This window comes from Neophocaena asiaeorientalis, unplaced genomic scaffold, assembly GCF_003031525.2.
Source record: "Neophocaena asiaeorientalis asiaeorientalis breed wild unplaced genomic scaffold, Neophocaena_asiaeorientalis_V1.1 scaffold1280, whole genome shotgun sequence".
NCBI lineage: Eukaryota > Metazoa > Chordata > Mammalia > Artiodactyla > Phocoenidae > Neophocaena > Neophocaena asiaeorientalis.
This window is the reverse complement of record NW_020172360.1, coordinates 27,837-43,009: the sequence shown is the minus strand read 5'-3', so window position 1 is coordinate 43,009 and position 15,173 is coordinate 27,837. Positions and strand designations below refer to the sequence as shown.

General features: G+C 39.9%; 1 protein-coding gene across 1 annotated transcript; it reads right to left on the bottom strand.

The window, feature by feature from the left end:
• Positions 1–732: 732 nt before the first annotated feature.
• Positions 733–2,862, bottom strand: NPY2R (neuropeptide Y receptor Y2). The gene has a single exon (XM_024766970.1). It carries the CDS (start codon positions 2,846–2,848, stop codon positions 1,694–1,696), a length of 1,155 nt encoding a protein of 384 aa, XP_024622738.1. The 5' UTR covers positions 2,849–2,862; the 3' UTR covers positions 733–1,693.
• Between the last annotated feature and the right edge of the window lie 12,311 nt (positions 2,863–15,173).

Below are 15,173 nucleotides of genomic sequence, written 5' to 3'. Positions count from 1 at the left end.
AAGTGAATTATTCAATTATATGTTACAGATATACATTATTTATCAACCTCTTATTCAGTCTTACACTTAATCTAACTTCCATTGTTTTCATTCTTTTTCAGTATTCCAAAAGTGCAGTCTACTTCAAGACCAGTCTTTTATTTCTAGCATGAAAATAATTCAGTAAGAGCCATAATATGAATTTTAAATGTATCCATAAAATAAGTTGCTCCTGTTCACAAAGTTAATGTTTATAACTAAATGCAACAGTCATGATGAATTTACTTAAAATTTAAGCAATCTATTCACAAATTCAGTCATACTTATAAAAAATATGATTACAAGTGAAACCTCATTAACAACATTCAAAGAAGTACAGCTATTTTAATATCTCAATTATTTTTCATGAATGTAATAGGGTTTTAAGCATCTTTGGTTGGATAATACTGAAATAAAAATTGTATTCACAAAATCATTAAAAGAAAAGTATTACAGCATCTATGTTCCACTATTTATAGGTAAAATTTTATTATGTATATATTCAGAAGTTATCCAAAAATATAGCTAATTATTTTGAAAGGAGGATAACTTATGTTGAAACTGGTCCAAACTGAACATTTTTAAAGTGGAATGAATGTAATGTTTTTAATAGTTCTCGCCAGATGGGTTCCATTTTGATGAAATTACATTGTTTTATGAATCATGAATGGGTCCATGGAAGATGAATTTCAAAAGTAAATAATAATAACACTGCAGTAAACACATTAGAGTATGTACCTGTGCAAAAACTGCTTACAAATAACCGCAAAATGTTACAAAATGCCACAAAACTATTTCCTAATCTGATTTAATTTTTAGTGAAGACAAACTCAGCTCCAACATAGGAGTAATATGTGTTCAAAAAGTTACAATTAGCAATGACTAAAAGTATTGTGTGGCATGCTTACTTGTTATTCAAATAGTAACTATACAAAGCAGGGACAAGTTGAAATGAGAAGTTAAATGATGGTTTACATTTCTCTGAGAATTTCAGCCTTTGATTCTAAGTTGAAGAAACTTTCCGTTAAATGTGCATTTGGTTTTAAAAAACAATTGGCTAACTGGGTGGTAAAGATTCCCCCCATCATTTGCCAAAACACTAATAACATAGAAAATTTCAGTTTATTTCCTTGAAGTCATTCAAATAGTTGGTAACATTTACCTGCAGTGTTCTCTGATGGTTTTAGTCCATAGGAAGAATAACAAAAAGGCAAAATACAATAGAGAAGAGTCTGTGGCTTTCTAGGGAAATTGGTGTTGACAGCCTTTTCATCAGATGAGGGGGGAGCAGTGAATTATACGTCATCCCCGTTCTATGCCCTAATGTGATTTTAAAGTCAACTTTTTTACCCACCACCTCTTAGCAATGCTGATAACACCAACTCCTTGTTCATGTTTCCTTCACTCTGGGAAACAGTCAAAACCATTTCTCTCTGCTTTTATTCATAATTCAACCTACAATCTAAGCAACTGTAAGCAAAGTTTTGTTGCCTTATCTTTGAATTGGAGTGTTTTTACTAGACTCTGACAACGAGTTTTCCACGAATTACACTGCAGATGCTTCCATTCAGATGCTTCCTTAAAATGGGAAATGAGGATGCACCTCCACGCCCCACTCAACCAGGTTTACAGCTCTGGTCAGAATTCATCCATATATTTTCACATGGCAGTTGCCTTAGACGTTGGTAGCCTCTGTGAAAGAATCATTAGGACCATTGTTCTCTGTGGCTTCCAGGTTCTTTTTAGCCTTGAATGTCACAGATACCTCGGAGTGAATGGCGTCTAACCTCTGCTCACAGCGGAAGGCTGAGAGGAAAGCCTTTCTGTAGTTGCTGTTCATCCAGCCATAGAGAAGGGGGTTGGCAAAGGTGGAGCACATGGCAATGATGTGGAACACAGTGAAAATAAGTTTGTACTCCTTCAGGTCCAAGACTTGGTTGTCAATGTCGACAGCAAGTTGGAAGGCATGGAGCGGCAACCAGCTGACTGCAAATACCACCACCACACACACCAGCATTTTGGTGGTTTTTTGCCTCCGCTGATGGTAGTGGTCATTAGCAGCTCCAGGGGTGACATGGTTCTTAAGTTTACTCCAGATACGAATATAGGAAACAGAGATGATGCCCAGAGGCAAAACATACAGTATTAATAAGGAAGAAAGACTGTAGACAGTGCCATAGATGCTCTTCTCCTCACCAGGCCACTTCTCAGTACAGGCCACAATCTCAAAGTCCGGAATAATCTCAATCAATGAATACTCCCGGAAGATGGCCAGGGGGCTTGCTAGCAGGGCACTGATACCCCAAGCCAAGCCAATAATCAAGAAGCTGATTCGCTTGGAAATCTTGCTCTCCAGGTGGTAGACAATGCAACGATGCCGGTCCAGGGCAATTACTGTCAAGGTGATGGTGGACACTTGTACCGCCAGTCCCTGGGCATAAGGCACCAAGTGGCATAGGACGGGACCCATTTTCCACTCCCCCATTAAGGTGTAGGTAAGTGTAAATGGTAAGCACAGGGTGTTCACCAGAAGATCCGCCACAGCCAGATTGGCAATAAAAAAGTTGGTTACTGTACGCATGCTCTTGAATTTGATCACCACATGGATCACCAAGGAATTGCCAATCACCCCAAGCAAGATGATGGAGCAATAGGCCAATATAAGGACGATCTGTACCTCAATCAGCTTCGTGCTGTCTATAAGCTCCGGCTCAGAGTTAGGGGCCAGCTCCCCTCTAGGAGTGGTGTGCCCTGGACCGAACTGCTCCACTTTCATTTCTTCCACTGTCTGGTTCTCATCAGCCTCTGCACCTAATGGGCCCATTTTCATCAACTAGCACAAGAATCTACAATTTAAAAAATGAACAAATATGGAACGAGGAAAACTCAAGGGTGCAAGGAATATCACAAATGGATTGGTTTCATTTTGGTTGGGGCTCAAAGTACCTGTACTCTGATCCCTAAATTTGCACATAGTAGAACATTTCAATAAAGTGGACCCTTAATAGGTCTATTCACAAATATGGATGAATTAAATCAGATCCCTGAAATGTTTATTATGAAGGCAAAATGTAATGTCTATAGTATAGACACAATTCCTTTGTGAATGCGACCAAATTGATTCAATCCATTTTAAGTGAGATGGATATTACAAACATTATCAATTAATTTTATAACTGCTATAAATTCATCAAATTAATTTTAAGGTAGATAAAGTTTGCTTCAATATCTTGACTGCTTTACATTTATAAATATAGCAACTAATTGCACAGAAAAGCGACAAATATTAAAATCTTTTGCCTGGTGCTTGGACTTTAGGAGTATAAAATATTTAAGATAAACTGAGCAGATTCTGTTTCATAGCCAGTTCTTCTAATGTAGGGATTAGCGTTAAAAATAGGTAGGCTGTGTAAAACAGCAGATTTTTTTATGATCTGAAATAAACTTCCTACCTGACATACAGCAGAATCCTACATAGGAACTGTATGAAAATATGTCCAATCTGAATTTCATCTCTCTCTAATCCCTGAATACAAAAGTTTTAACACCTTTCTTTTCTAGTCACGCACCTCAACCCTCAGAATCCTTCTGTGTGCCCTACTTAGGTCAATACTATCCTCATTAATTAAGCCACGTAAAGTTAAGAAGCAGGTAACTATGCAGGCTTTTTCATCTCCTTTAGCCCGCATGTTTAAGAGAACCCTCAGACTATTGTTAAATATCTCTCCCAATGGTCCTCTTATTTCTACCACGTTAATTTTGTCCTTCTTGATTTCTTACTGTAATAACTCTAATAGTTGTCTAACTTATCTCCCCTTTCCCTATCCTTCCTTCCTTCATTTCTTTCCTCATTCATTCATTCACTTAACTAATATAATTAAGCATCTACTAAGTGCCAGAGGTGGCTCCACTCTCATGATGCTTATACTTATTCAAACGTGCATTCAGCAAGTATTTAAAACCCACTGTCAGGAATTAGGATTTGTGCTGGGGGAAAAAACAACAGGATAGTGCCCCTACTCTAAAGCTCTTACATTTACTGAATAGAGCATACTCTGACATTAAAGTGTTTTTTCTGAAATTCAGATGTGATCATTTCATTTCCCCAATGTCTCCAAATTGCTTCAAATAATACTAATCAGTTTCTAATATAAAGTTACCTTCTCAAGTCTATAAAAACATCCGGAGCCCAACATCATAATGGTAGTACTTTTTGAATATGCTCAAAATGAAAAAATGCTGCCACCATTAATTCAGAACCTCTTTGAAATGAATTTGTTTTTTATTAATCATAATCACATCTACCTACATTGGTAGGTGAGTCATATTTATTCATGCCACAGACAATGTCTGGCTGAGCCTGTTTGCTCAGCTCCATTCTTCCCCTGATGCTGGAGGGCTGACTCTTGTTGACCATATTTCCAGGCACCCAGGACATTGGGATGCTGGCTGCACTTGGCCAACAGGAGGCACTGGCAGGTAACTAGGAGGCAGGAGGAAGGGAGAATCCAGAAGCCACTGTACTCTTCTCCCTCCCTCTCTCCTCTTACCAGTGCCTCAGCCATCCCTCTATGGCTGGCTCCCACGGGAATGGTCTGCAGTGATTTTGTTTCCAGTGGAGGCACAAGGTCCCTGGATTCAGTCATACTGCTTTTTCCCTGTGTCCCTCTATCTGGAGGTAGTAATGATTCTTTGCTCTTGCTAATCCCTGTGTGGCCTCAACATCCTCTGCTTGGCTTCCATCACTTGTGTAACCAATTTTCTGCGTTAAATTCCTTCTCTTTTGCATTCTTGAATAGGTTCTGTTTTGCATGATCTGCTGAGCTTCCCCTGCATATATGCTTTCATTAATTTGCTTTCCCACTACAGTTGCTGCATGTACAGGCTGATAACACTGACATACACAAGAAAACCCCAACTCCACTGTATGACATTCAAAGCTTTCCTTGAACTCAACCCTACCTTCATCTCTCCTGACATCTTAGGATATACCTGATGCTTCTGTCATACCAAACTACTTCCAATTCCAGCAACACATCAGCCTTTCTCATGCCTCTCTGCCCTCCCTACTCACTTATCTCAACAACCTGTGCTCACTTCTAATCCTGCAAGGAGCACATGACACATCACAGTTGTTTTCCTTCAGCCTCCTCACCACAGCTGTGTCTTTTAGGACACAGTCTGGATTGTTTCCATCCATTGTTTAAATCTTAGCAAATATGGAAAGCACAATTTTACTGAATAATTGAGGTCAGCAAAGTACAAAGTAACAATTTTGATCCTTTCCTTTACTGAAGATAATTGCTTATATAGGATTCTTACTCTGATATGACATCTCTGTGCTTATTTTCTTGTTCTTAATCAGGTAACCACCTCTACAAGAAAGTTGTTCCAAGATATAATCTCTGATTAGAATATTAAAAATTGTTAGTCAGTACATACCACGAGGAAACTTTCTCTCTCCAAGGGCTTAACACACACACACACACTAATAGTTGCTTATCACAAAGATGATAGAGATTTTCACAGTCATGCATTTTCTTTACTGATATATTCTCATTCTCTCTGCATACATTTCAAATAGAATGTTCTAAAGAGTCCAGGCTGCCTTTTGCACTTGCCTCCATTCTTTAGTGATTAGAGAAAGTGGAAACTAACCATTCAAATCTTGGAGTGTTTTATTTGATGGGCCCTTTCATTTCCCTTAGACTAAGAATGAGACTCTACAGAGCACAATTAGTCAATCCTGACAGGTCTTTAACAGAACTAATGAGACTCCAGAAGGTCTGAGTTTGAGGTTTGCAGCAAACTAAATTGGGAGCAAGCCCAAGATTGAAGGTTATTAGGAGCATATTTGATTTATTAACTTATTTTGCTTTTTCTTTTCAGTCTCATTTTCTTTATTCACTTCTTTAAAGCTTCTCTACAGGAATGATTATTGATCTACAGGGTATTAGCATGTGGATTCTAATAGCTGTTCTCAAGCACACGACTGGCCTTCAACCAGGTCAGAGTGTTACCCAGAGAATGTATAATTTTATGACTGCACTTCTGAAAAAGTGGAAGAGGATAAGAGAGTACACAGAGGGAGTCGCCAGAGTAAAAACTCAAAAGCACAACAATTCAAAGATGAATAGAAAAGGGGAAAAACGTTTCCATGAAATAAGGTAAAAATGAGGCATCACACTGTTCAAGACATTCAAGGAGAACTGTGAGTGGTAGTTTTCTTGAACGAGTGAATCATTAGAGATTCAGTTATAGAACTATTTCTTCGTAGATAGGAAAATGGCTTCAGGACTTTTTTCCCCCAGAGAGTCAAAGAACTTCAAATTATCTAAGTGGGAAACAAGTTTATGCTTTGACTCCATATTTAAATTTGTGGGGTTTTTTTTTGCAACAGTATTCTTACTGTCACAGGTTGGCCTTAGTAAAAACTTAATACCTTTACAATCACAAAACTTTCCAGGAATTTTTCTCAGGGAAGAATCCCAGAAAATATGCCATATGCCCTATATGTATTAGTCCTGGAGAGAGGGGGTGTGGACATCCAAGAATGTTGCATGTAAGACATGACCATTTGCCTGATAAGCAGAAAGTTGAAAATATTCACCAAGGCGATTGGGAATGTACCTCTTCTGTCTATTTGAGCCTCTCTGACCTTTGAAAACAGCACTGTGTATTTCGTGTCACTGAGTTTACACGATGTGTCCCTATTTCCAAAAGCCTTAAAGCTTTTCCTTTTGCCTCCTTTTTGTCCATCATATGCTCCTACCAGGGAGTGAGCCCTTCTGGTGCAGAACCAGCGAACGCTTACATGAATGTGTCCATTCTTGAACAGCTTTGGAGAATGAAGTATGACCTTCCCCGCTAAACAGGTGTTTGATTTTTAAAGAGGCAGGAACAGTAACAACCTGCTGTTCTGGAAAGATAATTACCTCTCTCTAAGAAGAGTCAGGGAAATAGTCAAGACTCTTCAATGGGTGAGGAGTATTCCAGTGAGTGTAGAAAACAGGGATGGTCTCACCCACAATGCCCATCTTCGGCCTAAATGTGGAACAAAAGCCCCTACACTCATGAGGACCTCCCCCATCCCTCTTCAAAGGACCCGAAAGCTTCTTTTGGGGTGTTCTCATTACCAGAAGGTGAATCAGTTAGGACTTACACTTACTGACCCGGCCCTCGCGCTTCTGCTGAGACGTGGAAGCCAGACGTGTGCCACCTGTCAGTTTGATGATTATCTAGCCCGCCGACCCGGAGAGGGCACTGGGCGGTTCCCAAAGGCAGGCCCAGTCCGTCCGATCCGACGGTGTTGGGCAGCCGCGCGCGCGGGAGAGCAGGAGAGCGCAGCGTCCGCCTGACAGTCGGAGCCGCTAGGAGGTTTGCGCCCCTGGGGTCCGCAGCCCACCTCCGCAGCAGAGCGCAAGGGCACCGCCACGCCCCGCACTGCGCGGCCAGAGGAGCGTGTTGGGATCCGAGGCTCCGGAGGCGGGAGGCGAATCCCTTCCTCGAGGAAAAAGAAACAGGGGCGGAGGGTGGGGGACAAAGGTCCCTCAATGGAGAAGGCTGGACGGAAATTCTCCGTGCGATGGAGCTGGAAACAGAGTCCAGGTCTCTCCCCCTGGAGGGCTTGGAACGCGCGCAGCGGGACCCTGCCCAGAGCCCCCTCCCGGGGCCCCACAGCCGCCTGCAACGGCTTCTCTTCTCCCCTGACCCCCACTGGCCACCCCCAAGTTTGATACTCTGTGTGTTCGCACCACTCCTACCTTCCACCACCCCCTCCCTTATTCTCCCGCTCCTCAGTTCTATGAGAGACGGCCCGGCGAGGACAGACCCCGGACTAGGGCCGGGCTCACCACATCTTCCGAGGAGAGGCCAGGGCCAAGGCCAGGGCGAGGGCTAGGGTGAAGGCGGGGCGGACAGTCCCAGCTGCGGGCGCTGAGGGTGAGAGGAGATCTCGAGCTGGCTCGAGGCGGATCTGGGAGGCAGAAGCCCAGCGACTTGGCGGAGATGGTAAAATCCCAGAACTGCAACCAGGAGTCGCTCTCCTTTTTGCTTATAGGAGCAGAGGTGGGGGGCTGGACCCCGCGCAGGACCACGGAAAAGCGCCGCACGACTGCGCGCGGAAGACCAACCCTCCGCCAGGGCTGGAGCGCAGGGCGCCGGTGCAACTCTAACTGGGCGGTCGCTGCGCTCCAACGGGAAGGAGAAGCGAGTTCAGATCCTGTTTGCCCACGATCAATTGGTTGCAATTTCCTGAACTGGTGTCGGTTGACAGTTTCCAAGTTGGGTAGTGCGCATTCAGATTCAAAAGCCGGCAGCCCGGGTGGTGTACGCTGCTGCTCAGGGCAAAAGCTAGAATAGGAAAGAGGAAACAAAGGGTCACAAAAACAAAACAAAACAAGACAAATCTAAATCTTGATCTGTCCAGTTAGCTGACTTTTGGATCCTTCGCTCTTTGGTCATGACCCAAGCTACTCGTGCCACGATGCGCGCGTGCCTCCGAAATGCTCTCACCAGTCTCCTCCTGGCGATGCCCTCTGCTAATGGCTGGAGCCCGCCAGGCTGAGTTAAAGCATCAGAGCAAAACAGGATTGCGGACTCAGTCAACAAAGCTGCGGGGTCTGTTTCCTCAGTATTCCTCCCAGAAACTCTTAATTCAGAGCCATTCCTTCTCGCAGTTTTCAGCCAATCTCTCTCCCCCTTGTTCATTTTTAGAGGGGGCAGCAGAGCCCACCGAACTAGGAAAACAAAAGACTGAAACTGGAAACCGAAGCCTTTCCTCCAATATCTTGTGCTGGGGCTTAGCACACATTACTTCCCTTGTATGCGTCAGTCTCTTCATTTCTGAAATGAGAATGATCATACTGCTTCACTTGAAATTTCTCTGAAGTAGAAAAAAGATTAAGCTAATCAAAAAATACTCTCCAAAATATTAGTTAAGTCCTCTTCTCAAGAGCATTGAGGTTTCAGTCTGTGAGGGCTTGCCCACACCCTGATAGTGTTGCATATGTAAGGCATTTTTACTCAGCCTAATCTGAAATTGATCTTCTGGCTAGTGTAGAGTTGTGCCCACAAGAGAAGAGAAATTATTGAGAAAACAAAGAAGCTTGGGCTTTTCAATTACCAATAAACAAAAATACATAAAACTGGAAATATCCAAGATGTTCTACACAGTTCCACTTAAAATATTGTACATTTTTTACCTTGGAGAAATATTCCTTGTTCACACATGTGTTTTCTGCAACAGGTTCCATGTTTCTTAATATATTTGCACCAGTGAAGAATGAACTATGTGCCAAGGAGCTGTAACTCTAGAAGAGTAGGAGTGGCTTAAAACAACAATCACAAAAACAAATACACAGGAAAACAGATGAGTGCTGTAATTGCTTTGGAGGACTCAGCAGATTTCACTGACATAGGTTGCACAAAACAACTTTGCCTCCTTTTAGAACTGTTTTTCAGAAGCATCTTAGCAAGCACATACAAATATTTGTCTCACTCTCTTATTGACACGTATGTGTCTTAGAAGAGTCACATAGCTCCACAGACATCTAATCAGCAGTCCTGTTAAGATTGCATGACTTCTTTGATTAATGTTTTCCAATAAAGTACACAATTGCATGAGAAACTGATCCATGGAAATTAAAGTTGCTTTATTGTGTGTCATATTATCAAGGATAGTTTTGACAATTAACTCAACACTTTTTTGTGCATTAAGATCTAACAGATATCTTTTAGTGTGCACATACTCTGTAGTACAGCAGCAATGGGCCACTCCGATAAATGCCAATAAACCCCATCAAGACACTGATAGAAAGTGGTGGAAGTGGTGGTGAAATATTGATTAATACAAATTGAGACAGGACACAATTTTTACTGCCTGATTTCTGTTGTGTCAAATCATTTAGTTCCTTGGGCAATTTCACATCTAACTAGAATATGTTCTGATTGCTCCTCACATAGGGAGCAGACTCAAACTTAGATGCCTTTAGCTTGGGCCAATGACCTCAATATACCAGCAGCCTAGGCTGCAGTAGCCAGTAGGGAGGGTTGGGGGCTATCATGTGTCAGAAAGCACAAAGCACATGCTTCTTCTAAAGGAGGAGGCTGCTTCTCAGACTCCACTGAACTGCCCTGCAAAAATATAGATTCAGTATTGTGAGATCTGATATTTTAAGAGAAGAAAATTCCATATTATTAAAAACCTTCCAGATTTTATATGAAGGAAATTAATTTTTAAAACATCAACCCCCAGGTGGCCCAGATCTGTGCAGACCAAAATAAATAAGGAGATATAGATAGGGATAGATAGACAGACAACTGGATAGACAGATGGATAGATATCTGCAGCCTGGCCCATGGGCTTCCAATATTGTAGCCTCTCATATTTGTATGTGATGTTTGACAAACCTCCTAAAATATCCAAAACATGACTCTCCTACCATTTTCCCTACCCATAGACCATTCCTCAGTGCACATACACATAAAAGGAATGCAGCCAAATATTAATTGCTAAATAAGTAATTTTTTTCCCCACTTCTGGTTGAATAGGTGTTCTCAATGAGACTGAAGTAAAGAACATGGTAACAGAACAATTTGGTATTTTAGGTGGTTGAAATGAGAAATTTCACAGAAGTGCTTCATTTAAAAAAACAGTTAATGATGTCAGGATAGAAGGCCATTTAATGATACATATTTTTTAGATAAAGTAAATCATGATATGGATTTCCTTCAGTCTAAATTTATTTTGAGAGCAAGGAAGCATCCTCCAATGTGTAAATAACTTCGTTGTTATTTTGATTACAAAGGTAATTTATAACGATTGTAAGAGGAGCAAAGAAAGAAATATACATTATCTAAAACAATGTTTTCCAATAAAACTTTCTGGAATGATGGAAATGTTCTATATCTGCACTGTCTAATATGGTAGCCACTAGCTACATGTGGCTATTGAACACTTGAAATGTGGCTAGTGCAAATGAAACTGAATTTTAAATTTTAATTTTTTGAATAAAAGCACTGAAAAGAACAAATGTGTTTTGATTCCTGGGGGAAAGTTCAGAAAGCTGTTTTTTTCCCCTTAATGTCAATGTTTCCTGAGAGATTATTAAGTAAGCTTCAAGCCATACAACCCGAACTTAAATCACAGACAGAATGAAATAGTGTAGTGCAGCTGGAATGTGGAAGCTGATTCCAGAAGGAGAAAGAAGTAAGCTCCATAAATCAGGACACCAGCCCAAGGAAGGGAGGAAGAGCAAAGAACAGAAAGAGGAAGGACAGCAAACCCATGCAGAGGAATTCTCTAAACCCAGTCATGTAAGAAAAGCTCAGTGAGACTTATTAGCTTTTATTAAATAATGTACTTAAATTCTCAGACTGAAAAAAAAATCCTAATAACAAGTCCCTAGTTAGGAAATGTTAATAATCAGGTTAGCTTAACAGTTAGTTATAGTGCTTAGTATATTTGAAACTGACTCTGTCTTGCTTTATTTAAATGTTCAATAAATTTAGTTATTTATTCTTAGGCTTATTAAGTCCTTCCTACAGAAATTACTTTTAAAGTTTCAATAACACTCTCCTATAGTAAAAAATTATGGAGCCTAGCTATCCTAATGTCCATTTTGTTATACTGTTGATTCTCAATAGGTTGTAGATATATTTCTGATTGGATATGAAAAGGAACAATGGGAGTTAAGTTGATATCTGAACAGATACAATGGAGGATGTACCAAGTAGACATAGAAAAAGAGACTAGTTTATGTAAATGGAGCTGCAAGTGTGATAACTTTTAAATCAGTCTACCTTTTTAAAAACTAGCCAGTCTAATCACACTTGTTCTGATGAAAAGGTAATCTTGTTCTGCTTCCTTCTATCTCATTGAAAACTTAGTTCATTTGGAACAAGTGGACCAGTAAACATGTGAGTGGGCAAGAAGTGGCCCAGACAGTGAATTTCACAAAGCTCACAGTCTGGATTCTCTTACAGTCCTTGTATGCAGTGTGTTATGTAGGCAGGTGTCTCATTCAAGAAAAGCAACTAGTCATTCAGAGTGAAATGTATGCTAAATCCTAAACTGGACATAAATATCATTTGCTATGATTTGTATTTCTATGGATTCTGGATTTTTATTTTTGTTTTGAATTTTTAATTACAGATTCAAAGTAATTAAGCAGGATTGTAAGCAACATACGCAGCATTTTGCTGAGATTTTTATCTTTTGGTGATCATCCAAATGGATATTGAGACTGGTAAAGGGCCAAATCTAGAAGGATATTTAAATGCAAATGACTTACAGTTCAAATTTTAACATGGAACAAAGGAAGGGATATTTTTATGTGGAATTCAGAATTTAATCAATGCAAATGTTCATTGGATTATCTGAAACGTGCACAGGAGGCCCATGGCTAAAGGGGAAACCTGCACTCTTTTAGAAATATCAACTTTATTTAATAAGTGTTTATCCTTGTAGCATAGAGACATAATTTGATATGTATTTTTTGAATCATACACTCGCAACAAATTTAGTTTTAAAATTTTCTCAAAAAAGTACAAGTAAAATCAAAGCTCTCATACTACATTACTATTGGTTTATTTTGAGAGATGAGAAGTCAAAGATTTATATATAGTTTTCACATGTTATTTTGGAGATGATGAAATGGCTTATTCAAAGTAAAAATTTCAAAACGTGAAATGAATAATGCAAGTAGGATTAAATTCAGGACTCACTACTCTTTGTAGTAAAAAAGACTTATATAAAAATCCATGTAAACATTTTATTACTCACAACTCCTGTCAACAAATCTTTATAGAGTATATAATTTGTTATTGGCACTGTGCCAGATGATGTCCATGCAAGGTGAATGACACAAAGACCTGGTTGTTTCTAGTCCAAGTATGTAGACTTTTAAATAAAGAAGTACCATAAACAGCTTGAGATTTTCTGGTAGACGCTGACATAATGGATTTCAATGCCAAATCTGGCCTCTGTACTCCAACACAGAATTAAATCTTGGAGACACAGTTTTGGGTAAAGTAAAAAAGAATAGGTTTATTTCTTTGTCAGGCAAACAGGGCCACAGCAGGCTAATGCCCTCAAAACTGTGTGTACTAACCTGGAGGGGGTAGTGAGAAATTTTATAGTAATGGTTCAAAGGCAGTGTGATCGGCTCATGGACATTATTCTGATTGGTTGGTGGGGAGGTAATCAGGAGTCAGCATCATCAACCTTCTGGTTCCAACACATCTGGGGTCTACGTGCTTGTGGGAAGCATATAGTTAACTTCTCCCACCTGGTGGGGGTTTCAGTCTCTGAAAAACAGCTCAAAGATATAGTTATGTGTATCCCTTGAGAGGGAACCAAGACCTGCCCCAAGGCTGCACTGTTGTTTCTTGACTGATCCTCCCTTATCTCTGCATTCCCTCCCTTCCCCGATTAGCAGCTGTTTGAACCTGCCCCGTTGGAACTCAGGGAAAGTCATGGAGGCTGAATGAAGCCAATTTCCTGTAATCAAGAAATGAGGGACTCAGAAAGGCTTAGTGCCCAGGATCCCCACAGGGTCCTGCTCAGTTTCAATTTGAGGCCACAAAGAAGGAATGTTCAGTTTTTGTTTTTGTTTATAAGAGTTGTGTGTGTGGAAGGGGAAGAATCAGGGAAGTATTTCATGCAGGAAGTAACTCAACTCAATGTAAACCTAGATAGAGGCCTTCTTGGCTTTACCCAGCACTTGGATACCATTTTCTGTTGGAAATAACCTTCTGAAAACCAAAGTATCATGCATGGGTGATATATTCAGAATCTTTTGTTGAATTCTTGGAAATAATTACCAAGACACTCAATTTAATCATTTAACATCTAGATCATACTTGAATAAAAAATTCATTTCCTGGGATTTAGTCTACATTTTCTTTATCATCACTGAGCTATTCTCTCAACATTAATAACTAAAAGCAAATATTATAGAAACATAATCTTCTAGCAATTCTGTCCTCTGGCATCTTTTTGACTTCTTCCATTTTGTGAGAGTATAAAAAATAGCTATAATAAGGTTTTTGACTGATTCATTTATCTTGCTCTTGGTTTGCTAGCACACTGAAATATGATAAAGAAATTGTTTTGTTTGGAGACACCAGTTACTTAATTAAGTTTACCTGTCATGTGGAGAGCATACAGAAAATGTAAATATTGCCTTCTGTTAAGTGGATTATATGTTGTAACCTAGGTATGATACTAAGAGTATATCCAGATAAACATAGTGGAGAAAATACAAATGTGGAATACAATTATGAACTAGGGCTATTTTTATCCAACTGTGGTGCTAGGGTTCCCTTCATCAAAATCGTATGAGGTCCCTCATAATAATGCTGATTCCAAGATTCTACCTTAGACAATGCAGCCAAAGAAACTCTTGGGGTAAGAGATGCATTCTGCAATTGGCAAGCCCCCCCAGATAATGTAAATATATATCTACTTTTGACAAGCACTAATCTAGGGGGAAATCTCTCTTATGCCAATAAATAAAGGGGCAAATAAATAAACAAGAGTGACAGAACAGAATTTTATCAGAATTATTCAGACATTTTATGTTCTTCAGAAATTGCTGGGCATTTTTTCACTTCCTACTGTTCATACAGATTTAATGTGATAATACATTTTGTTTCCATAGATAAAATTATTTGTAGATATAAAAGTATCCAGTGTAAATTCCTAGGGACATATCTCTTTGCTTAATTTACTTTCTAGTTAGAAGTCAGAGAATCACTTCCGTAGAGAAACAGTCCCTCACCATGCTAAACAGGTCAAATTTGCCTATCAGAGAGCTCTTACACCCCTTTGGCTCTTCAACACATGTAACACTTTGAATTGTGCACTTCTATGTGATGATTTTACTACCTGATGAACAACTATCTTCCCAACTAGACCTTGAGACCCTGAGGGCAGCTCTGAGTCTGATTTAGCCACCACTGTATCATTTGCCTCTAGCACAGTGCCTCATACACAGATGACACTAAATGTATCTTGTACATTTGCATGTATAGGAGAGGTATGAAAAGGTAGTCTTCCAGATATTCCTCCTTTTAACCAGTTAACTTATCATTACACAAATTTTTTGAAACTATCTTCTCCATCTCTCTTCATTTCCTCTTCCTTGCTCCAT